The sequence below is a fragment of the Saccopteryx leptura genome, chromosome 3, assembly GCF_036850995.1.
Source record: "Saccopteryx leptura isolate mSacLep1 chromosome 3, mSacLep1_pri_phased_curated, whole genome shotgun sequence".
Lineage (NCBI taxonomy): Eukaryota > Metazoa > Chordata > Mammalia > Chiroptera > Emballonuridae > Saccopteryx > Saccopteryx leptura.
Window position 1 is genome coordinate 181870200 of NC_089505.1, and position 26432 is coordinate 181896631.

At 41.1% G+C, this 26432-nt stretch overlaps 1 protein-coding gene across 1 annotated transcript in view; it reads left to right on the forward strand.

Annotated features, from left to right (window-relative positions):
• The first annotated feature begins 13851 nt into the window (after positions 1-13851).
• The window catches only part of LY86 (lymphocyte antigen 86), a 77502-nt gene continuing 64921 nt past the window's right edge, over positions 13852-26432 (forward strand). Inside the window, exon 1 of the mRNA XM_066376974.1 lies at positions 13852-14003. Coding sequence (XP_066233071.1) covers positions 13877-14003 — 127 coding nt within the window. The 5' untranslated portion in view covers positions 13852-13876. The remainder of the gene's footprint in view (positions 14004-26432) is intronic.

A 26432-nucleotide genomic window follows, 5' to 3' on the forward strand; every position in this document is an offset into this window, starting at 1 on the left:
CTGGGATCATTTTTCTGTTTCTAGTTGTCGAACTTGTTGAAATTTTGGGGAGAGGTATCGGGAGCCCTCCTCATGGTGCCATTTCTCTAGTTTTGTTTTTAAATCTGAGACATGGGTTTAGCAAGTTTTGTTTTACAGGTGAGACTCTGTGACCTGCCAAGGTCATACATGCTCAGTGGTAGGGTCAGAAGGAAGAATGACTTTGCCCACCCCACACAACCTCTCCTTTACAAAGGTTCCTCTTCTGGTGAGTGTTTGAAAGAGAGCAGTTGTTGAGCAATAGCATTTGAAAGATTTGTTCCAAGTGTGAGGAACTGGTCCCACATCTTCATTGCTCTTAGCAAATATCCGAAGGCACACCAAGGGGACCGTATCCTTCCAGTCATGGTAGCAACAGCAGCTATCCCAACACCCAGGTTCACTGTCTAGAGTGGCAGCCAGAGCAATGGACCCAAAGTTATCTTCTTCCCAAACAACTTCTAAGTTAATCACCACAAAGATAAAGAAATTACCCAAGCAAGTACAATATCTGATCTAAAGAATTCTTTCTGTTTGTATATCTATATTACAAGCACTGTGTATTTTATGAGCAGTTTGCATCATCCTTCTAGAAAATTTGAATCTCAAAAAAATCTCTTAACAGGTTTTTCTTTACCTGCACCACCAGCTCATAACATGGTTTATCTGAGGATAAGGAGCACTGTGCACAAAGGAGGCAACAAGAAATGTTTGTTAGGTTATCATGAAGGTCTAAAGTCAGCCTGTTATTTTCCTCTTCTTTTCTTTAAATTTGGTATATATTATAAGAGAAAAATAGGCAATAGCCATGCATAGACATTTACAAAGGAAGAAATACAAATGATCAATAACAATAAGATAAAAAAAATGTTCAACTATATTAGTGCTAACAGAAATATAAATAAATGTAAGGAGAAACAAATGTTTATCTACTAAACTGACAAAAGTAATTTTTATAACACTAATATCTAACTGCTGGTAGGGTTGTTATATATATATGGGATGTATCAAAACCCTTAAAAATCTGGTAATTCTTATCATCAAGTATTTCACTTTTAAGAATTTACCTTGAGGAAGTAATCATGCTTGCACAAAAATAGGAGATTAGCTCTTGTATTATCTCCTATTACTTTTTTATTAATAATAATCTAAATATCTAAAACATAGATTGATTAAACAAATCATGGTTAATCCGTACAGTAGAATACAATACAGTCATTAAAAGTCATGTCATAGAAGAATTCTAGAAGACCAGTGTAAGTAATGTATACATACATGTGGTATGTGTGCATGTGTGTGTGTGTGTGTGTGTGTGTGTGTACCAAAAAGATATTTCACTAAATGTCAATAGTGTTTATCTCTGGATATTGAGCTTATGGGTGATTATTTTTCCTTTCTTGTCAGCTTCTTTGCACTACCTCCTTATAGGAAAAGGTTGTCCTGTACTTTAACTGAGCAGTGCTGTGAAGAGATGAAGTCTACCAGGCAACACAAGCTTGTTTTAGGGGGAGTTACCTGGTTGTGGCAGAGCAGCTTTCTCCAGGGAGCAAGCACTGAGCTGAGCTGTGAAGGAAGTATAGTCACTAAGTCAAGGAAGGGGACAAGAGACTTCCAGGGTCGGTAACAGCGTGTGCTGGATGCCAGGGTGGGGGAGATCAGAGTGCTGCCGGAACTGAGAGAGGATTGGTTAGGAGAGACCAGCTGAGGCAAGACCTGTGGACATGTACATGGGGCACCCCTGAAGGTCTTGGGCAGGGCATCCCATCCTGGATTTGCACCTCAGCAGGTCTCTCAGTGCCATCGGCACACTGAATTTGAGAGGGGCCAAGATAGATCCTGGGAGACCATGAGCACCCTCATCTAGGGTGGTGGCAGTAGGGATGGCCAGATAGAAGCAAGATGAGAGGTCCTCACACAGTCAAATGGAAAGCAGTTGCTGCTGGGCAGACTATGTTTAAGTGGTTCCATGTTTGAACACCCCCACCCCCGCCAATGGGTAGTCTCCAATCTTGGAGTTCAAAAGCATGAACAAAGGAAAGACCAGCATTTTGAGCAGAAAGTAAAAACTTAGGGCCATGGCTTTTTAACACAAGTACAGTTGAGAGGAGCAGAGGCCATAGCCATGGAAAGCACCATTTACCTGCAAAGTACAGTGTGTCTGTTTCTTCCTTTATTCATCAATTCCCTTGCCATTAGAGCTGACATATCCAAGCTTCAAAGGAAAAGCAAAAGAACTTAACTTCTGAATATTAAGTGGCTTGCCATGAATCATCTGACCCTTCCTTTTAGCAGTGTCTAGTGCAGATAAGAAAGGTGCTGTCATTAGACCCTTTCGAGGGTTTGTCATTTCACTGGCCACCTTGCAGAGCCTCTCTCTTCTGAAATTTCAAGGTCCTATTTTCCATTGTCACTCCACATTTTTAATGGGCAGATAGTTCTTCTAATAAGCAGAACTTTATTTCCCCCATAAGTTCATTTATTTAGTTACCTGGTCATGGAGTCTAGGGCCTGGCTTTGGCTGAAGAGCAAAGTCTGCAAACTAGGTTGACTAAGAAACTCTTGTTCATTTCACTCAAGCTTATTCCAGTATTTTTTCCTTTAAAAATAAAAAAATTCATAAAAACAGTTACCATTTATTGATTATTATTGACTTTTTCTAAAGCAAACAAACCTTACAGCCGGAGAGGTTATGGGACTTGCTAATACCACACAGGGGAGGCAAGACTTCCACCCAAGACGATCTGACTACAAAACCCACTCCATTTGCACTGCTCCTCTTGCCCTGCCCCAGGACCCAACTCCCCATTGTTGTGATTTTTCTCTGGCTGAGAAGCCTGCTTCTTAAAGCTGCAGAGTTCAAGTCCCATCATCTTCTAAGTAGTGAGATAATTTGCTTTGATTTCTCTAGATAAAAAGATAAGCAAGCATGAAGGTGCAGTAGTAAAAAGGCTGTTTTCTCCAGGGTCAAGAACTTGGGTCCTGGACTCTGTGTGCCTTTCGACTTGGTGTTACCACATGTGTGATCTTGGACTAGTGATGAACTATGCCTCCGTTTCTTCATTTTGATAATGAGGATCATCATAGAACAAGTCCAGCACTACTTAACAGAAATCTTTCATACAGATGTATTTAAAATTTAGATTTTCTTGATTTAAAAAAGGTAATAGGGTTCATATTTTATAACAATCCCAGTGGGGTCCAGTGCAGGACCCATTATCCATTAATCAATCATATTAACATTTCTGCAGTAAAACAAGTTAATATTTATTTAAGTGTAATAAATTAAGTCTCTAAATTAAGACTATTAAACTGATAAGACTATAAAGTTTAGATCAGAGTTTTCCACTAAAAGAATTTTAATAAACTTTTTCCTCTCTCAAGACTTCAAGATTTCAAAGCTGTAGTAAGGGAGCCATGGAGCTGCTGTTTTGAGGATTGACTAAATGAGGGAATATATGATGAGTGCTTAGAAGAGTGGCTGGTGCCTAGTATGAGCTCAGCACAATTGGCTGTTCTCATTTATTCCAGAGGAAAAAAGAAACAACATGGGCACTTCAAAGATTATTATTTACATGTTTACATGTCAAAATTATTGCTGAGTATGCTTACTAACTACTTCAGGGAATGGACAGCTCTCCTAATAGCCTCCAGCAGAATTCTAGGTGGATCTCACAGTCACCCAGGAGAGAGACGTCAAGAAAATCTCCTGGGGTCTGATGCAAACAATGGGTAAGTTATTTTGTTCCAACCACCAGCTGCCAGTCCAGCAAAATATGCTCTCAGACAGTGTGGCTCAAATATGACAAGTGTGAATCCCGTAATGACCACCTGGAAATATGGAACCAGCCAGAGTTGAAGGTACATGTTGAAGCCAGAGCCTAAGGTTCATGTTACAAGAGCAATTTCGGACCCCTCGTCATACTATGTAAAAGAACTCTCCATTCTTCACCACACTTCCGGTTTCCCCCGCCTAATGCTGTTACTTCCGCTTATCAAAACCACTTCATTCTTAACAGAATGAGGAATGAAATCTTGAGGACATCTCAATCTGAGGCAAGTTTTAGCTACAAGCTGCTAATTTGTTCCATGCCACAGAGGAATTTTAGACAACGTACACAAGTCCTTTCAGACTAGACCTGCCTTCTCTGAATCTCAGAGCTGTTTCTTCTTCCTTAATCAGGTACTGCGATGTGTTGCCCCTTTCATCATTGGGAAATTGCCCAGCCTGATCTATAAAACCCACTTCCTCTTGGTCTAGAATACATGTGCCCCAAACAAACAAAAATCATTTCTGTTTGTAGTTTGTTATAGAATTTATGGACCCAACAAAGAACCCAGTACTTTGCATATTATGTCCCCAGAATAAAGAAACATTAATGTTAATAAATGGGGCAACAATGAGGAAATTGGAAGAGGCAGTATTTCAGAGGTGCTTGCTATAGTTTATCTATTGGATCAATGTTATTGGAAAGCCCTGATGAAAGTCTGGATCAAACTTAAAAAAAGCAGGGGTCAGTCAGTATATTCAAACCATAGTAAACTAAAAATTTTTCAGAAATTTCAGTCCCATTTTTATGTGAAAACTAAGCAATTTTTCAAGAAGTGGAGCCTCTTTTACTAAACAATTATGATAAACAAATTTGTTGATTGTCTTCTCCCACTGCAAAGTAAGGTTTGTGAGAATAAGGACTTTGTTTGCTGTATTTCTGGTGTGCAGAATTGTATCTGGCACATTGGAATGCTCAAGAAAAACTTGCTGAATAAAATGAGTGAGTGAATCTGAAGCAGGTAAATAAAATTTTTCCTGTTTTCTGTAGAAAGCAGGCTGTTTCTTTGCTTTTTTTTATCAGATGCATACACATAATGCATATCAAAAATCTGATATCAAAAATATATTGAGTTTTATTGGGACCTCATTCTTTCTTTCAGGGTGAATCTAACAGATCTGAGAAATTGTAGAAAGAGTCTACTGAAAAGCTCAGTAGATTCCCTGGCTGGGTAGCTCAGTTGGTTAGAGCATCATTCCGATATGCCAAGTTGTGGGTTCAATACCCAGTCAGGGGACATACAAGAATAACCAATGAATGCATAAATAAGTGGAACAACAAAACGATGTTTTTCTCTCTGTCTCTCTTTCCTCTCTCTCTCTCAAAAAATATCAATTAAAAAATTTTAAAAATAGGCTGGCACCAACTCTACAAGATATTCATGTAGTTCATGTAACAGTCGGTATGAAAATAGTTGAAGAGTCAGGCAGGAAGCTGCCAAATGGTGTTATACAAGAAGTAGCATGGCTTCCTGACTTCTCAACACTAGGGGAGCTATTTTAGTTTGCATTCAATCAGGAAGACAAAAATCAAGAAAACATCAAACCTGTCTCTTCCAACTATAGTGTGGCAGAAACACAGAGACAGGTCACAGAGAAAAGAAGCAAAGTGGCAGTGCTACACAAAGAGAAATTGTTGCCTAATAATAAATATCTGAGGGGCATTAAAGAAGAGGAGCCATAGCTGAACACAGATGGTGATAAAAACACATTTGCTGTTGGAGATAAAGAATGCGCGCACGAAGAGTGGGCAAGAGATTCCTCCAAGCACCTCAGGAGTGGGAGCCCGTGTTATCCCACAGAGGGGCAGAGTCAGGGGCCTTTGTGTGGGCCAAAAGCAGAATCTCGGGCCACCCCAGAGCCCTGAAAAAGCCACACATGGGGAGGGACCAAGAGCCAGTTCCAACACTGGAACTTTTCCGTGGGGGCGGGGGTTTCACTTAAACTGTGAGGCTGCCAGCCTGATATCCTGGTCGGCGCACGCAGATAGTGAGCGAGAGATTCCTCCGAGCACCTCAGGAGTGGGCGCCTGTGTTATCCCACAGAGGGGCAGAGTCAGGGGCCTTTGTATGGGCCAAAAGTGGAATCTCCAGGCTGCCCCAGCGCCCTGAAAAAGCCGCACATGGGGAGGGAGCGAGAGCCAATTCCAACGCTGGAACTTTTCCATGCGGGCGGGGGTTTCACTCAGAGTGTGAGACTGCCAGCCTGATATCCTGGTCTGCGCACATATAGTGAGCAAGAGTTTCCTCCAAGCACCCTGGGAGTGGGCGCCTGCCCATGTTACCAGACAGAGTGGCAGAGCCAGAGGTCTTTGAGTGGGCGGAAGCCCCGCATGATTATGCTAGCAGCTCTGACTGACTGAGCCTTACCCAGAGCCCTGTGCTGAGTAGGAATAGAGTGGGGAGTTGCCAGCTCTTTGAGCCTCTTATTATCCAGGCAGAGGCAGCAACAACCCCATAGCTGGATTATCAGGCTACTAATTGAGAAAGGAAAGACTAGGAGAGAGGCTCCAGGAACATGGACTCTCTCACCGTTGGAGCCTATAAATGCTAATGAGCCTCGACCGACAACGAGACTGAAGCATAATACATGACATCGCCATAGAGACTTATCAACTGCAAACCTCTACTTGAGCGTGCCAAAGGGGCAGAACCCGGGGTACAGAGTCACTGACCAGGAAGAGGGAGAGAAAAGAAAAAGCAAGAAGATAACCTCTCAAAATCAAGAATAATCTGCAGACTTTATAACTTATCCCATTTTATTATATTTGTTCGTTTGTTTCTCATATTCATGCTTGATTTTTTTTTTCCTCCTCCAATTTGGTTGTTTAACTCTCTGCGGTCTTACTCTTTCCTCTCCTGAACTACACTACCCATAAGTGTTACATCTCCCATTATCTTTTCTTTCCTCTTCCTTTCTCTCTATGAGGGTTGCACTCCAAAACCCTTAACTCTCTCTCTCTCTCCTCTTTTTTATTTTTTCTTCTTTTAGTGGTTTCCTCTTTTTTTCTCTCTCTCTCTTTCTTTTCTCCCTCTATATTAGTTTCTTCCTTTCTCCTTTATGTCTCCTCTCATTTAAACCTCAATAACAAACAAATTATCTTATCTGGGACTCAAACTTATGTTTGTGGCATTTTGGGGGGGTTTTACTTCACCTTTTTAACTCACTAGCAGTGCTCCCATTCCTGGCTCTCCATTTTATCTAGTTCTTGTTCCCCTGATACAATAGTAATTTTTAATTTGTCCCCCCATTTTCCTGTTTCCCTCTTATTCCTCTCATCATAACTCTTAGTCAACCAACACCTAAAAGCAAATCATTTTATTCTTGACCCAAATTTTTTCCTTATTTGCTTATTGTGGGTCCATACCCCCTTTTTTTTCTTTTTATCTTTTTTTTTTCTTTTTTTTGCCCCTTTATTATTCTCCCCAATTCAGGCCCTCCATTACAGGCATTGTTTGTTCTATTTAGTACAATATAATTCACAGTTTACCACAAGATTTTCTCAAGAGAGAGGGGAGAGGAGAGGAGAGGAAAAAAGGAGGGAGGGGAATAATTTCCTTTTTTAATTTTTATTTTATTTTATTTTTCTTTATTTAATTATTAATTTAAGAAAAACAACTCTTTTCGATTTTTTATTTTTTTAACTTTTATTCTTCATTAAATCTCATTAATACTATCAAAAAAACCACCCTCAGATGCCATTAAGGAAGAGAAAATCGAATATCATGGATACAAAAGAAAGAGAGTAACACAGACAGATGAGGAAAAAAATCTATGGAGAAAAAATTTAATATATTGGAAACCTTGGAATTAAACAACAGAGAATTTAAAACAGAAATCCTAAAAATAGTCAGAGATATACAAGAAAACACAGAAAGGCAATTTAGGGATCTCAGAAAACAACTCAATGAACAAAAAGAATATATTTTCAAGGAAATTGAAACTATAAAAACAAATCAAACAGAGCTGAAAAACGAGGTAGCAAGCTTAGCTAATAGAACAGGCCAGATAGAAGGTAGGATTAGTGACATAGAAGACAAGCAACTTGAGGCACAACAGAGAGAAGAAGAAAGAGACTCAAAAATATAAAAAAAAATGAGAAAGCCCTACAGGAATTATCTGACTCCATCAAAAAGAATAACATAAGAATAATAGGTATATCAGAGGGAGAAGAGAGAGAAAATGGAATGGAGAACATAGTCAAACAAATAATAGATGAGAACCTCCCAAGCCTGTGGAAAGAACTAAAGCCTCAAATTAAAGAAGCAAACAGAACTCCAAGTTTTCTTAACCCCAACAAACCTACTCCAAGGCACATCATAATGAAATTGGCACAAAACAATGGCAAAGAAAAAATTCTCAAGGCAGCCAGGGAAAAGAAGAATACAACATATAAAGGAAGGCCCATTAGATTATCATCAGATTTCTCAACAGAAACTCTACAAGCTAGAAGAGAGTGGACTCCAATATTTAAAGTCCTGAAAGAGAGAAACTTTCAGCCACGAATACTATGCCCATCAAAGCTATCCTTCAAATATGAAGGAGAAATAAAAACATTCACAGATAAAGAAAAGATGAGGGAATTTATCATCAGAAAACCCCCACTCCAGGGAGTACTAAAGGGGGTTCTCCAATCAGATACAAAGAAAAAAAAAAACAAAGCCACAAGTAAAAGCTCCAAGAAGAACACAATAAAACCAAATTTAAACTGTGACAACAACAAAAAGAAAGGGGGGGAGAGGATGGAGATTAACAGTAGCAAAGGACGATGGAGTGCAAAAGTACTCACAAAATAGTGCACTACAATGAACAGGGTAGGAACCCTTTTCATTACTTAAAGGTAACCACCATTGAGAAAACCACCACAGAAACACATGATTTAAAAAAGATAGCAACAGAGGAAAGATGTATGGAATACAACCAAATAAAAACAAAAGATAGAAAAACGAAAGAGAAGGATCCAACAAGACACAAAACTAACAGAAAGCAATCTATAAAATGGCAATAGGAAACTCACAAGTGTTAATAATTACACTAAATGTAAATGGATTAAACTCACCAATAAATAGGCACAGAGTAGCAGAATGGATTAAAAAAGAAAATCCAACTGTATGCTGCCTACAGGAAACTCATCTAAGTAACAAGGATAAAAACAAATTCAAAGTGAAAGGCTGGAAAACAATACTCCAAGCAAATAACATCCAAAAAAAAGCAGGCGTAGCAATACTCATATCTGATAATGCTGACTACAGGACAGCAAAAGTACTCAGAGACAAAAATGGTCATTTCATAATGGCTAAGGGAACACTGAATCAAGAAGACATAACAATTCTTAATATATATGCACCAAACCAAGGAGCACCAAAATATATAAGACAGCTACTTATTGACCTTAAAACAAAAACTGACAAAAATACAATCATACTTGGAGACCTCAATACACAGCTGATGCCTCTAGACCGGTCATCCAAACAGAGAATCAACAAAGATATAGTGGCCTTAAACAAAACACTAGAGCACCTGGATATGATAGACATCTACAGGACATTTTATCCCAAAGTGACTGAGTATACATTTTTCTCCAGTGTACATGGATCATTCTCAAGAATTGACCATATGTTGGGCCACAAAAACAACATCAGCAAATTCAGAAAAATCGAAGTTGTACCAAGCATATTTTCTGATCATAAAGCCTTGAAACTAGAATTCAACTGCAAAAAAGAGGGAAAAAATCCCACAAAAATGTGGAAACTAAACAACATACTTTTAAAAAATGAATGGGTCAAAGAAGAAATAAGTGCAGAGATCAAAAGATATATACAGACTAATGAAAATGACAATATGATATATCAGAATCTATGGGATGCAGCCAAAGCAGTGATAAGAGGGAAGTTCATATCACTTCAGGCATATATGAAAAAACAAGAGAGAGCCAAAGTGAGCCACTTAACTTCACACCTTAAGGAACTAGAAAAAGAAGAACAAAGACAACCCAAAACCAGCCGAAGAAAGGAGATAATAAAAATCAGAGCAGAAATAAATGAAATAGAGAACAGAAAAACTATAGAAAAAATTAATAGAACAAGGAGCTGGTTCTTTGAAAAGATCAACAAAATTGACAAACCCTTGGCAAGACTTACCAAGGAAAAAAGAGAAAGAACTCATATAAACAAAATCCAAAATGAAAGAGGAGAAATCACCACGGACACCGTAGATATACAAAGAATTATTGTAAAATACTATGAAAAACTTAATGCCACTAAATTTAACAACCTAGAAGAAATCGATAAATTCCTGGAACAATACAACCTTCCTAGACTGAGTCAAGAAGAAGGAGAAAGCCTAAACAAACCTATTAGTAGGGAAGAAATAGAAAAAAACCATTAAAAACCTCCCCAAAAATAAAAGTCCAGGCCCAGACGGTTATACTAGTGAATTCTATCAAACATTCAAAGAAGACTTAGTTCCTATTCTACTCAAAGTCTTCCAAAAAATTGAAGAAGAAGCAATACTTCCAAACACATTTTATGAGGCCAACATAACCCTCATACCAAAACCTGGCAAGGATGGCACAAAAAAAGAAAACTACAGACCAATATCTCTAATGAATACAGATGCTAAAATACTAAACAAAATACTAGCAACTCAAATACAACAACATATTAAAAAAATAATACATCATGATCAAGTGGGATTCATCCCAGAATCTCAAGGATGGTTCAACATACATAAAACGGTTAATGTAATACACCATATCAACAAAACAAAGAACAAAAACCACATGATCTTATCAATAGACACAGAAAAGGCTTTCGATAAAATACAACACAATTTTATGTTTAAGACTCTCAACTAAATGGGTATAGAAGGAAAATCTCAACATGATAAAGGCCATATATGATAAACCATCAGCTAATATCATATTAAATGGCACAAAACTGAAGGCTTTCCTCTTTAAATCAGGAACAAGACAGGGTTGTCCACTCTCTCCACTCTTTTTTAATGTGGTACTAGAGGTTCTAGCCAGAGCAATCAGACAAGACAAAGAAATAAAAGGCATCCATATCGGAAAAGAAGAAGTAAAGGTATCACTTTTTGCAGATGATATGATCCTATACATCGAAAACCCCAAGGAATCCACCAAAAGACTACTAGAAACAATAAGCCAATACAGAAAGGTCGCAGGATACAAAATTAACATACAGAAGTCAATAGCCTTTCTATATGCCAACAATGAAACATTTGAGAACAAACTCAAAAGAATAATCCCTTTCACGATTGCAACAAAAAAAATAAAATACTTAGGAATAAACATAACAAAGAATGTAAAGGACTTATATAATGAAAACTATAAACCATTGTTAAGGGAAATCAAAAAAGATATAATGAGATGGAAGAATATTCCTTGTTCTTGGTTAGGAAGAATAAATATAATCAAGATGGCCATATCATCCAAAGCAATATACAAATTTAATGCAATTCCCATTAAAATTCCAATGACATTTTTTAAAGAAATGGAGCAAAAAATCATCAGATTTATATGGAACTATAAAAAAAACCCGAATAGCCAAAGCAATCCTAAAGAAAAAAAATGAAGCTGGGGGCATTTCAATACCTGACTTCAAACTATATTATAGGGCCACGACAATCAAAACAGCATGGTATTGGCAGAAAAATAGACACTCAGACCAATGGAACAGAATAGAAGACCCAGAAATAAAACCACATATATATAGTCAAATAATTTTTGATAAAGGGGCCAACAACACACAATGGAGAAAAGAAAGCCTCTTCAATAAATGGTGCTGGGAAAACTGGAAAGCCACATGCAAAAGAATGAAACTGGACTATAGTTTGTCCCCCTGTACTAAAATTAACTCAAAATGGATCAAAGATCTAAACATAAGACCTGAAAGAATAAAGTATATAGAAGAAGACATAGGTACTAAACTCATGGACCTGGGTTTTAAAGAGCATTTTATGAATTTGACTCCAAAGGCAAGAGAAGTGAAGGCAAAAATTAATGAATGGGACTACATCAGACTAAGAAGTTTTTGCTCAGCAAGAGAAACTGATAACAAAATAAACAGACAGCCAACTAAATGGGAAATGATATTTTCAAACAACAGCTCAGATAAGGGCCTAATATCCAAAATATACAAAGAACTCATAAAACTCAACAACAATCAAACAAACAATTCAATAAAAAAATGGGAAGAGGGCATGAACAGACACTTGTCCCAGGAAGAAATACAAATGGCCAACAGATATATGAAAAGATGCTCATCTTCTTTAGTTATTAGAGAAATGCAAACCAAAACTGCCATGAGATACCACCTCACACCTGTTAGATGAGCTATTATTAACAAGACAGGTAATAGCAAATGTTGGAGAGGCTGTGGAGAAAAGGGAACCCTCATACACTGTTGGTGGGAATGTAAAGTAGTACATCCATTATGGAAGAAAGTATGGTGGTTCCTCAAAAAACTGAAAATAGAACTACCTTATGACCCAGCAATCCCTCTACTGGGTATATACCCCAAAAACTCAGAAACATTGATACGTAAAGACACATGTAGCCCCATATTTATTGCAGCATTGTTCACAGTGGCCAAGACATGGAAACAACCAAAAAGCCCGTCAATAGATGACTGGATAAAGAAAATGTGGCACATATACACTATGGAATACTACTCAGCAATAAGAAATGATGACATCGGATCATTTACAGCAAAATGGTGGTTTCTTGATAACATTATACGCAGTGAAATAAGTAAATCAGAAAAAACCAGGAACTGCATTATTCCATACGTAGGTGGGACATAAAAGTGAGACTAAGAGACATTGATAAGAGTATGGTGGTTATGGGGGGAGGGGGGAGAGGGAGAGGGAAAGGGGTAGGGGGAAGGGCACAAAGAAAACTAGATAGAAGGTGACAGAGGACAATTTGACTTTGGGTGATAGGTATGCAACATAATTGAACGACAAGATAACCTGGACATGTTATCTTTGAATATATGTATCCTGATTTATTGATGTTGCCCCATTAAAAAAATAAAATTATTTTTAAAAAAAGAAATAAATTGAAAATTAAAAAGATAAATAAAATAAAATAAAACCTGCCGGCTTTGGCCCCGAGCCCAGTGCCCTCCGGCTAAGGTGCAGCAGGGTAGACATGGGAAATCCAAACCTGGAACCCTTGCTGTCTCGAAGCGGGACATCAGTAGTGGAATAGGGGAACAAGATCTTGGCTCTAAAAAGAAAGTGGAACATAACATTAACAATCCTGCTAATGACAGAAACAATTAAAACCCCGCTCTTAAATGGGAGGCCCTGACTTCCCCATCCTTCCTAACCTCATCCACCAAGCTGAGCCCAGAAATAGAACACAGACCACTTCTTAGCTCTACTCCCTCCACCTCATCTTTAGAGATCACATTTGCTGCTGACAGAAAAAGGCCCTGTGCTAGCAGCTACACAGAGACTGCTGACATTCTTATCCAGAGAGTGCAGCTGAAACCAGGGGAAAGGAAAATGCCAATAGGGCAAAAGCCTCATTCCAGATCATCGATGCCCAATGCTGCCTGCCAGCCGCAGTCCGGTTGCTGGTCCACAGCCCGCATCAGAGGCCTGCAGAGACATAGGGGCCTGCGGATGAAAAACACCTGCGGGCCTGTGGCTACCTTTCCTGCTCTACCTGGGCAGGGGGCTCTTATAAGGACTGTATATGAGGACCTGATTCAGAAGTTAAAGTGTCACTTGCTAGTTTCTTCCTGTGAATGCAGAAAGTCAACATTTAGCCACCCCAACCCAGACCAACCTCACGCTCTTGGTTCAAGTGCCAAAGGTCCCGGGGGAATGGTATTCAAATACCCTTGCTAACTGCCTTTTGCTTCTCAGAGTAGTTCCCTAGGACATAAAATATGAGAAGTGAAACCGAACACACCAACCTATTAATAAGGGGAGAAGAAGAACCACCCAAAGGCCCTTTCTTGGGCTCAGTTTTCTGTTGGTCACGCACAGGCCCTCACCATGAAGGGCTTCACTGCTGCCTTCCTCATCTGGACTCTGACCTCTCTCAATGGCGGCGGCTGCCGAGCCTGGCCCACACACATGGCCTGCAAGGATGGGGGCTTGGAAGTGCTTTACCAGAGCTGTGGTAAGGTCTTTGAAAATATCTATCTGCGTCTTGGGGGAGATTGAGGCCCACCAATGTGGGCTGCTGTAGTGCATAGTTGGGGGGTGAAGGGTGATTGGGCAGAGGTCGAACACGTGCTCCACTTGCAACAGGTCACGAGGGCCATTTGGAGCCCTTGGGAGAAGGAAGGCTAAGTAGGAAAGAGCCTGAATAGAGTGACGAAAAGGACAGGGAAAGACACTGAGCGTGTAAAATATAGCAATTCACTAATGTCACAGAGCCTGAAAAAAAAAACCAACAACCATTGAGTCTACTAGTCATGAAACCTTGCCTGTTCAAAATCAGAAAAAGATGCTTCCAACCCCCCCCCCCCCTCAAAATTGTAGGCTTGGACAGTTTACTTGGTTTGCAAGTTGAGGGAAAGTTCACTTGTGCTAAAATGAAGACTCCGGCCCTTCTCGTGACATGTCTAGAGCTTGTGCTGCATTGCTCCCAAATTAGGCAAGCGCTTCCCCTGCAGCTGGTAATCCTGGGTTTTCTTCAGTGCTAGACATAGCAGAAGGGGGTGAACAATGTGGTTACCCCAATAAGGCAAACAGATAAACAAACCAAAATTGCAGTCTAATGAACAGAATGCAGGGAACTGCTGTAATATTAGTCTGTTAGATCTGCCGTAATGGAATATGGTGGCTGAAACTACAGAAATTTATTTCTCACAGTCTGAAGCCAAAAGCCCAAGATCAAGGTGTCAGTAGCATGGTTTCTCTTGAGGCCTCTCTCCTTGACTTGCTGCCTTCTCCCTGTGTCTTCACATAATCTTTCCTCTGTGCCCATATTTTACTAGTCTATCTCTCTCTTCTTATGAGGACAATAGTCATATTAGGCTGGGCTCACTCATATAACCTCAATCACCTTTTTAAAAAACCTATCACCAAATACAGTCATATTCTACGGTGCTGAGGGCTAGGGGTTCAACATATGAATTGGGGGAGGGACACAGTTCAGCCCATTAAGGGGGCCTGCGTGGGAGAAGGAAACTGAGTCTCAGGACCATACCTTGAATAAAGATGGAGGGATAGGCTCATGAAAAGTCATGACATTGTGAAATATGACACTTTGGAGATAGATAGCAGGCAAAATGTTGTTTGGAATAAAGGAGGTGGAAAGGAGGTGCTTGTTAAGCATCTGTGTTGGCCTTACTGGAAGCTATGGAACGGGATGGTGTCGCCCTCGGGCAGATGACTGACCCCTGCAGCTGCTGCCCAAGGAGCTGACCGTCTGGACCTCTCTGAGCAGCTCCCACTTAACTTTATTTCTTTAAAAAGAAATACGCAACATTAAAGACATTAGTGTGTCTGTCTCATTACTCTTGCTCTGCTCATGGGGCTGGGATGCTCCCTGTGAGTTTCTTCATTTCTGGTGCAGGATGAGAAGCACGACTTGAGATGAAGGGACTGCTCAGGATTTGTTTTCCCACCTCATCTTTCCATACAAGTTGCCATTGCTGGTCCATCTCCCTGACCAGCCTTCAGCCTACAGCCAAGCTGGGCACAGCCTTACAAGTCACTGCCAGGAGAGGCAAGAGAGGTGGATGTGTAGGCAGAGCACTTGCCCAGCAGGGAGGACTCTTCCCTCTGCCATAGGGAGTTTGTGAATGCTGACACCAGCCCTGCTCTGGGCACTCAGGAATAAAGGGTGGAGGAGACGCTGTTCCCATCTAAGAGTGGTGGAGGTCAAACAAGTAACAGGATAAATGCTCTGTTTTGAGAACTGGAATAACAGATGGTGTAGTGCACTAGAGGACATGCTGGTTGGAGAAGGTGAGGTTGGGGACAAATCTGCCTGGGGAAGGGTTCAACCTTGAAGAAAGAAACACATAATAACTACAATATCTCATGTTCATGAAAGACGTATAGGTGCAGGCATCAGGCCAAGTGCTTTCTCTGTGTTATTTTACAGATGTGTAAACTGAGGGTTGGAGATGTCAGGTAAGTTTTCCAAGGCCACACAAGTAACAGTGGCACAGAGACACTGTTGAGTGAATATATGTTGTAATTACAATGAGTTGGTCTGAGGCCTATCAGACTCCACGGCCTTTGCTCTTGACCTTCTGCTGCCTAATGCTTGGTCCGCATTGGACAGCAAATGAAAAAGAGGTGGAGAAGGAAGAAATGGCATGTGTGAAGGAGGGAGGTATGACCAGGCATAGAGTTCAGAGCTCTGCGGAAGGGCTGAGACACCAGGACATCAGAGATAGGGTAGGCAATGTTGGCAGAGCCTAAGTGTGATGATTAATAATATGTGTAAACTTGATTGGGTAAGGGAGTACCCAGATAGGTGGTTAAAATTTATCCCTGGGTGGGTCTGTGAGGGTGTTTCTAAAGGAGATGAACATTTGAATCAATGGACAAGTAAAGCAGACTATACTCCCTAATGTGTGGGTAGACCTCATCTAATCTGTTCAGGGCCTGAGTAGAAGTGAAAGGTGAAAGAAGGGAGAGTTCACCCTCCGCCCAACTGCTGAACTAGGCTTTAGCTCTTGCTTGCTGCTCTCCTGGTTCTCAGGCCTTCGAACTATACCTCCAGCTCTCCTGGGTCTCCAGTTCCCAGACAGCAGGTTGTGGGAGTTCTCAGCCTCCATAATCATAATTCTATACCTCATAATAAATCTTTCTAGAATATATATGTATTATACATAACTTATATATGTAATTCCATTAGTCTGGAGAACCTAGACTAATTCACCAGGAGACCCAGACAAGGTTGGGCTGTATCACTCTGGCAATGAGGAGAATGCCTTTGGAAATATTCCTCAGCATGGATAATGGATTGAAAGCCTTTTGGGGCTAGAGGCAGGGTTTGTAGCCTATGGCATCAATAATTTAAGAAAGAAAAGATTACCCAGCATTATTTAAGAGCCTGACTGTCAGAAGGGCCCCTTGGTAGACTGGGGTCAGCAGAAGGGAAAGCAGGGTCCTGGGGGCTTCTCTAGAGATGGGCCTTGCTTCGTGTCTCAGAGGCCAGCTGGCTGCACAGCCCTTCCCGCATGGACGTGGTCCCCTTTCACCTGCTGGATTCGCAGTGGAGCAGTCCCCCATCCCACCCCCAAGGTCTTCACATCCATACATACTGCAAGGGCTAGTGTGTGCTATCCTGCCTGGTCCTGGTGTTTAGGTGCTTTAACAATTCCAGTATGCATGTGAGAGGATCAGCTGACAAAACAAAGGATCCGTTGTTTTCTGGGTTTCCTGTTTCATTTTCCCCTTCTCTTTTGTTTTACAATTTTAGTGAGAAGGGGAAATCTTAGGCTATAAACTGATCTGAATACTACAAAACCCTTGAGAAGGGGTTTTGCATCATAAGCACTGACTAGGCTCTGAATACTAACCAGGAAATGAGCAAAATTTTCTGAAAATGCAGAAGTCCTGATCTGTCCAACCGTTAGTGCGACAGGAAAGGAGAGAACAAATTTCTGTACAAAAGCAAACAGGGAAATAGAGAGGCCAGGGGCCTTGCTCCAGTTAAATCATAAGACAGTTTGCAGGCCTCCAAAAAGCCCAGGAGCTCCAGCCCATGCACATACCACAGATGTCCACCAATGTATTTATACGCTGCCTCTATCACACCAAGACATGAGGTAGATTACAGAAGAACACATGACGAGAAGGTGAACTGGTAGTGGGAAAAGCAGGATAAAGGGAGGGAAAACAAGGGGATAATTAAGCCAGGGCAGTCAGAATGCTCACCAAAGATGAGGCAGTGTAAGGGTTAAGATCTTGGGACCCGGAGTCAACAGATCTCCAACCTTTGGGCAATATTCTTAAAATCTCTTCTCCTTGATTGTATAGAGGATATATGAGTTTCCTACAGCTGCTGCCACAAGTTACCACCTGCTGGCTTAAAATGATATGCATTTATTCTTTTACAGTTCTGGAGGTCAGAAATCCAAAGTCAGTTTCCTGTGGTCAAGGCTGCACTGTCTTGGAAGCCGTAGAGGAGAATCTGTTTTCTTGTCTTTTCCAGCTTCTACAGCAGCATGCTTTACATTGCTCAGCTCACAGCTTCTTCTTCCATCTTCAAAGCCAACAACACAGCATCTTGCTTCAGCTATCACAGTGCTTTCCTCTGTGCCAAATCTCTCTCTGTCTCCCTCTTATGAGGACAAATGATTAGGAAAATCTTGAGACCCTTAGTTTAATCACAATTGCTAACTCTTTTTTGCCAAATAAAGTAACAAGAAGGCCTGGGTATCTTTGGAAGTTATTATTCATCTCATTTCAAAAGGGATAAAAGTTAACCTACCTCTCAGGGCTGAGCGAGGATTAGGTGGAAAGAACTGCATGGAAGGTGCTGAGCACATACTGCATGCTCAATAATCTTTGCTGCTGATGATTTATAAGACAGTTTACAGTCACTAGAGGTATATTTTACTGTGACCTTTCTTGAAACCAAATCAAACAAGAAAATTGCATTATTTGCAAGGTAAAACCAGTTTTTAAGGATATGTCCACTTTTCCTGATACCTGGGGGAGCTATGAGAGGAATTTCTCCTTGGAGAGCTGGCATCCTGGATAGCATGTCAGTAAGAGATGTCATAGTGATTAACATTTGTTGTTTCTCTTCATGTCCTACGTGTAAACCAAGAGCTCATTACTAAAATGTAGCTCAGGATCACTTTTGCTGTGGGCTGCAGTGGGACCTACCATGAATGCAGGCTCACAGGTCTGGGTTACTCAAAGGGACTGCTATAGGGATGGATGAGGGGAGGAGGAGGTTAATTTTCTGATTTAAAGACTGTCCCTCTGACCATATCCCACTCGAGCCTCCCCCTCTCTGCACACATGCAGAGCCAAACCAGTCTGGCATCAGGGACCCACAGCAGCCCGAGGAGAAGCACTCACATCTACATTTTTAAGCTATGTGTACCAAGTTCTCCTTTTTTACAAAGATGTCTGGAAATAACATCTACAAAATTAAAATGATATCTACTATTCTTTTTTTCAGTAACTCATGTCATTCAGTCAGAGCCCTTCTGTGCATTTGACATGCTTCTTCCATAGGGAAAGCCCATGTCCCCACACCTGCCAGCAGTTTCCTCTATGGAGAAGACAGTGAGTGGGGAGGGGCGCAGAGCAGGAGCCTTATCTCTGGCAGTAAGTTGAGGTCTGTAGGAGGTCCTAAGGACTCAAACAATCCACCTGGGGTTCTTAAGGTCAAAGAACCATGGCATCTGGTCACATGCTTCAAAACTTGTAATCAATACCTGCTCTCCTCTCCTTGAAGGCAGGCAGCCTTGTGCACATCTGTCTCAGACATTTTGGGTGTTGCTGGTTTGCTACAGGGCCTGCAATTCATCTGACCTCCAAAAAGTCCTGACCTCCTAAGTCAAAATCAGGTCACATGCACCTGGATAATCCACCAAGATAGTCAAACATGAATTAATCAGACTTTAAGAATGCAAAGCAAGGCTGGCAGCATCTCCTCCAAAATAGAGGGTAAGCTGCAAAAGACTTGACTGCACAGCAGATGGAGCAGGCATGTTGACAACATGTTCATAGGAAAATTTCTTCAAAACTGCCCTGGGAGGAAAAAGAAGGAGAGAAAAAACATGCTTTTTTCAAAACCTAATAATTCTGAAGGAAATGGAGCATAAGACAAACCCCAAAGAAGCAGCAACTCTGAAAAATAATAGTAATAATGGAAAACACCACCAGCCAAGTAGTCCTTTAGCAGTACTTAAACATATTGCACACAGAGAGCGTTTCTCTCTTAGTTGATTTTCCAAGACTAAAGGGATAGAAATAAAGTGCAATTAGCCAGAGAAACAAAGATGCAAATCCAAAGGGTTAACCTCAGGTATGCAGGATTAAATAACGATAGCAGACTTGAGCAGAGCAAGGCCTTTTGGCCCAGACATGAAAACAGGAACTTGACCAAAAATATTATACATGGGGATAAAGGAATGCCAACATTGAGATGTAGATTTTTAAAAATGGGAACAGGAAAGAGTTGAGGGTGACCAGGAGCTGGAAGAGAACAAAGCCTGCAGGTGTGTTTCTGCTGCTAAACCACTGGTTCCTTCCTGTTAATTCTCTCAAACACTTTTTCAGAGATGCTGAGTAGCTTGTGAATAGGAACCTAAGGAGGGTAACAGGCCAATAGCCTGTGAGCCTAAGAGGCCTCTTCTGTGCAGACAGAAAGTGCCTTCCCAGGTCTTTCTATCCTTGGGCAAAATCCTGATGGATGGGCAACTTTGCGCCTGCTCTGGAGGAGTTTAGGAAGATGGGAATGGGGGAGGCTGTCCAGATCCACAGCTCTTTTTGTAGCAGCAACAGCACAGACAACACATTCTCAAAGCAGCTGCCAGGGTGAGGTCCTGGGCAAGGCTTTACACTTGGCAGCACAAGGAGGAGAGCAGGGGAGAGAAGCAGATTTTCTTGAGGCCAAAAAAGGCAAAGGTGAGAGAGCCCCTTTGCAGCCGGCCTGTGCAGCACCCACAGAGGTCCGCAGGCACCGGGCTCCAGGTGAGGATGGGGCATCTGACTTACAGAGCCTTCAGCAGCTTGATGAGAGCAGTGTGAGGCACAAAGCAGGAACAGTGGTCAGGGCCACAAGTGTAGGAGTCAAGCACTTCCCTCCATAACCCAAATAATAGAGTGGAGGTTGTCACTGAAATAAAAAGATGATTTGCACAGGAGCTGTGAGCCATCTGGGTTGATATTTGGTCCTTTTCTGGGATTCCTTCTAAAGTGATATCCCAGGCCCCTGATCCAGTTTTATTCTGCAATTCTAGAGAAGCCAAATGGGCACCGAAATGTACTCTGCTGTTCACCCAGACACAAGTGTGTGCATAGCCATCTGGGTGCCACCAATGGGTGATTCGTGTGCAGTGGGTGATGTGCTGTCAGCATCTGCTGGTTTCCTTGTGTGGGAGCCAAGAAGGCATTGTCATGTGCCCCTTCTGTGCCAACACCCCTCTGGTGTCTCTCTGTTTTCAGGATGGGACTGAGTGGGAACCGGCCAATGGCCAGGAAGAGAAAGAAAAGGGTCCCAATCCAGAAAGCACTGCTTACAGTTAAAGAGTCATTGTCACAGACTGCCTGCTTAACCAAAGGGTGACCAGTGGGCTCCCCTGTTTGAAGGCTGACATCTCCACTTTCTGGCCAGATAAGAAATGCACCAGCCCCACTAAGAAACCCAGAATTCAGTGACCAGGGTTGCCACTGCTTGGTAGATAGTAGGCTTCCTTCCCATAGCTGGGAACTCTTATTCAAAGGGCTCCTCTGTATGTGGTCAATTTAGTCTTTTTATACTGTGTTAAAAATGTCCCTTTACACAATTAAACACTACTTGCTTAATGAACAAATCAAAACTTTGTGAATTAAAGTTATTGTTGACATACATACATTGGTTATGGATTTATTAATAGGATTTTAAGCCTTTACTCTAACATAGTAGATTGTCTTAAATGCTCTAAAAGCAAGCAAAATAAACACAAATTATCACAACGATTACTCTACTTATCACCTTTTTCTTAAACTAGTTTCAGAATATTGATAGCATGGGTTTACATTTATTTCTTTATCATCTTTACATTGACATTTATTTTTACCTGTGTTTTTATACCTTCCTCGGGTTATAGTAATACTGAGTTCAGCATTTTCCTAGGTGTCCAGCATGCTCTAGACCAGAGATAAAGACTGTGACCTTAGATCAGCTGAGGATGCAGGTTTTGAGTTACCAATCAACTGATTCTGTGCTTGTTAGTTAGCAAGCTCTTTTTACTTAAATTTGACCTATTACATTCTGAAGATTTTTGAAGCCCCTTTCTTTCAAAAGTTTCTTGTATCCTGGTGTTTTTATTCAAATGATGTGTGTATTGCTGGGTCATCGTGATGTTATTCATTGTCCTAGCACTATCATACATTAAGCTGGTCTGTCAGCATCTCTGGAAGCTTACAACTGTTGTGGTGGTGTCAAAATATATAAGAGGATTTATTTAGAGAAACTGATTAATTTTGTCTGCACAGTTAGATTCATCTGTACAACATTTAGCTGACTCATCATCTTAGGACTGCCTTTCTATTTCAAATTCTATGTGATTGCTGGTGCTGCTTTGACTGTTGTCCAGCATTCTATCCAATTTTTATGAGACCACTTGAGCTGATCGGTCCTTCTGTTCTATTTTTTTCTGGCTCATTCACAACTCATTGCCCTTACTCCTTCCTACTTACAAAGATAAAGAAAACTGCATGGTTCTCTCTTGTCTAATACTCTGAGAAGTACTCTGAATCCCAAATAACTAAGAACAGGGCTTCATGCTCATCTAGTGCTTACAATGTGACCCAACTTCCTTCCTGTCATCATTAAGGCTACACCACCCAGAAATGCTTACTAAGTACCATATTTTTCACTCCATAAGACACACCTGACCATAAGATACACCTAGGGTTTTAAGGAGGAAAATAAAAAAAAAAATATTCTGACCAAATGGTGTGTTAAAATATTTAATAAAATACCGTATTTTTCACTCCATAAGATGTACAGGCATTTTCCCCTTCACTTTTAGGGGGAAAAATTGTGTCTTATGGAGTGAAAAATATGGTAATTATTAAAAATTGAATCATGAGAGATGAAGTTTTCAAGAGCTCAGAACAACAGCGTGTCTTTCTTTCTATTCCCAGCAACTGGCTGGCACAGCTAATGCCATTTGCTCCAAGCAACAAAAAAGAGGGAAGTTCTCAGTGGTCTGCCCGCCCTGCCCTCTCTGAGTCAGAGATGAGCATAGCAGGTTACACTAGCGTTGACCTGCAGTCTGTTTACCACTCTGTGACCAGTGTAGCCAATCACAGCTCACAGTGGCTGTGTAACTGCAAGTGGAGGAGACAGGCCCATGTTCCAGCACAGGGCGAGGTTGCTGGAGCAGCTCTGGGGAACAGCCTTATGCTTTGTGAAACCAACAGATCAGTTTCTGATTGTCAGCCTTGTGGCCACCTATTGTGGTAATGGATGTTCATTGGTTCTGGGGTGGGACTCTTCCATGACCATCTTTTTCTCCATAATCTTAGCATTTGCAAGCACATAGTGAGAGTCAGCATCCTGCCAGTCCCTGCCCACAGCCTCAAGGTAGACTGGAGACCTCTTACAGAATCAGAAATGATATTGCCAGATAGAACCTCAGGGCTTCAGTCCAGGCAATCTCCATGTTCTGAAGACACTCTGAGCCAGAGAAGCAGTGTGTCCTAGCCACAGCCACAAGGCTAGATAACAGCACAACCTGATAGGACTCTCCCAGGTCAGCATGGCTTCCTCTCTCAGCATAAGAGCCATGAAGTCAACACACTCAGGTTCAGGTCAAAGATACCACATGCTCCAGACCAGGCCCTCTGCCCTCCCCCAAACCCACATCCCCATAGTGCAAAGTATCCTCTTTCTGTGCAGCCCCTCTCCTCTTCTCCTGAGGAGACCTGTCCACATCCCTTCTTGCCCAGTTCTTTATAAAACAGGAGGCTTTGTGTCTACAAAAGTTCTATGGGGGCTCATGATAACTCTGGGAGGACCAACGGTTCCATAAATGTACTATCATTACAGATTTTACATAGAAATGACTTAGTTTCATAGAGCAGTGAAAATAAGAGCTTGTTTAGAATCAGAGCTTTCTTCTTTTGTGGTATGAGCCTCACTCAGGTTCATATTTAGAAAGCAAAGAGCAATGACAGAGGATGGCTGATGAAAATATGACAGGTGACTTGGGCCCCTGTGCTAAAGCTTGATGGCAGCAGCCTGCTTCTCCTAGTCTTTTCTTCAGATGTAGAAAAGCTTGCTAAGGACAACCAACTCAGCCATCAGGCAAATGCCCAAATCCTTTCACCTTTCCCTCCACCTCTACTAAGGTCATCTGGATCGGTCTAGGTTGTGGATCAAGGCTGTTCCCAAAGGGAAGCAGGAGGACCCTCATTCTCCAGACACTCAATTTCAGCCTGACTTATACTGAGCTGTTTAAAATCAAAGTGGAGTAGAAAGTCAGCAGTAAAATGATCTTTTCAGGGTGAACAATATTTTTTTTTGCCTCACACTTAGCTTTGGTTTTAACTAAATTAAAGAGCAATTGTTATGTGAGCATGTCTATTTCAAACATAATTACCTGAGGATAAAATAGATAATGCCTCTTGGTTTATTTGAACCAGTGGTTGAACAGAGCACTGGCTTGCTAGTAAAGTATCAAGTGTCCTAACTAAAATGAGTCTGAGGTTTTAGAGCAAATAACCAAAATCATGAGCTGAAGGCTCCTATGCACGTGGCCTGCTCTCAGGTCTCAGTGGTGCAAACTATGAATGAAGTGGGTCAGTTGTAATACACAGTAGAAAGTGAGAGAGACTACAGCCCTTGCCTTATCTCAAAGAGGAAACTATAATTTACCTCTTTCTGATCATCATGTGGAAACTTTGATGCCTAATCTTCTGATTATTTAATTTTTTTAATTTTATTTATTTATTTATTTTTTACAGAGACAGAGAGTGAGTCAGAGAGAGGGATAGACAGGAAAAGACAGACAGGAACGGAGAGAGATGAGAAGCATCAATCATTAGTTTTTCATTGTGCGTTGCAACATCTTAGTTGTTCATTGATTGCTTTCTTATATGTGCCTTGACCGTGGGCCTTCAGCAGACCGAGCAACCCCTTGCTGGAGCCAGCGACCTTGGGTCCAAGCTGGTGAGCCTCGCTCAAACCAGATGAGCCCAACTCAAGCTGGCGACCTCGGGGTCTCGAACCTGGGTCCTTCCGCATCCCAGTCCAACGCTCTATCCACTGTGCCACCACCAGGTCAGGCTCTTCTGATTATTTAAAAGACACTAGAGGTTCTAATCTAGAGACAGAGATTTATAACTTATAAGTATGGCCACTGATCTAAGTGATTTTAAACATTATGCAGGCTAACAAAATATATCCGAAAACTGGAACTAATCCATGGGGTCGCAGTTTGCGACCTCTGCTAAAAAGAGAGGAGAATTTAGCCTTTTTTCACTACTCAAAGCATCTCTAAGAAACCATCTTACTGTTCAGCTTTACCATCTCTATTCTCTGTATCAAAGTGATGTCAACACCTAAATCCCCACGAATGCCAAATATATAATAGGTATCCACTTATTCACTGTGGAATATTCCTACTGGTCCAACAATCAAGTACTCAGTATGTCCAATTCAGCTATTTCCATCATCTTCCAAACACCTGAATTGCTAAAGTGATTTTGTGCTGATTTTGACCAAAATCTGTTGAAATGTTTTTTGCTACCTACAAACATCACTAAAATGTGTATTTCTAAAAGATAGCAAGAAAGTAGGAGGCCTAGAGTACCAATTACTCTAGAAATGAAACTATTTCTTAGAATTTATCTTTGGATCCACAACATGTAACACCATATACATAGTCAATACTCACTATAAATTAGAGGAATTTTTTTTAGTAATAAGTTTAGAGTTTCCTCAAAATGGCCTCCGATAAGAATTGTATGCAAATGTATTTGAGAAAGGATCCTAAGAAGCACCGAAACCGAATGAAGAAGTGAGACAAGGAAGTAAAGGAAGCTAATCTAGGTAACCACTATGAACAACAGAGGCTTGGTTCTTCTGGGGGGGGGGGTGCTCTGGGAGACCCTATGAAACATGAGTTAAAGTGGTGAGATCTGAAGGAAGAAAGCTGGAATACTGACCTATCAACTCTTACCTGCTATGGTTGTTCCTGGAGACAGTAGATCCCCAGCACTTCTGGTTTGATTGTGATGGAGCAAGTTCACTCCCATATCCAGAGAGTCATATGTTGTTCAAGAAGGCAGCTTTGGAAAGAATAAACACCTTGTTGTGGTGTCCTTGTGCATTTGAATCTCTAATATACACTAATACAGCCCAAAACAAGACATTGGTGAAGGATGGACCAAGACAGCCCATCGAAAATGGCCTACGCTTCTAGGGAAAATGTGTGGAGTGGGCAAGCTTCTGGTCTATGTATCATGAAAAACTGTCTTGCTATAAAATATCTGAAAAGAATGTGTAAAGTGTGACACAAGTCTTTTTAAATGCTTAACTGACCTTGCAAGAAAAGAAGGAGGTCTCTAGGTACCAAAATAAAGAGCACTCAAACTGAGGAAAGCCAGCCTGACCCTGTGTCCACCCTCAGTAAATGTGTCTCTGTGAACTGTGACTCAGGCTTCCATGGCTGAGTGGGAGTCTGGCAAGAGTGTTCTTTGCCATGCAAGATGGGAAATTGATGCCTCCATGAAGCTATGACCTTCAAGGTGTTACATTCACAATAAAAATAGTTTTTAAAAAGAGTAAGAAAAAATATACTATTCAACAAAAGTGGAAGATGAGGAAACTCATCTAACTACTTGGCCTCCAGAGAAAAGAAGTCCTTCATGTGAATTAGTAGCTCCAGACTGGATATCACGTAAG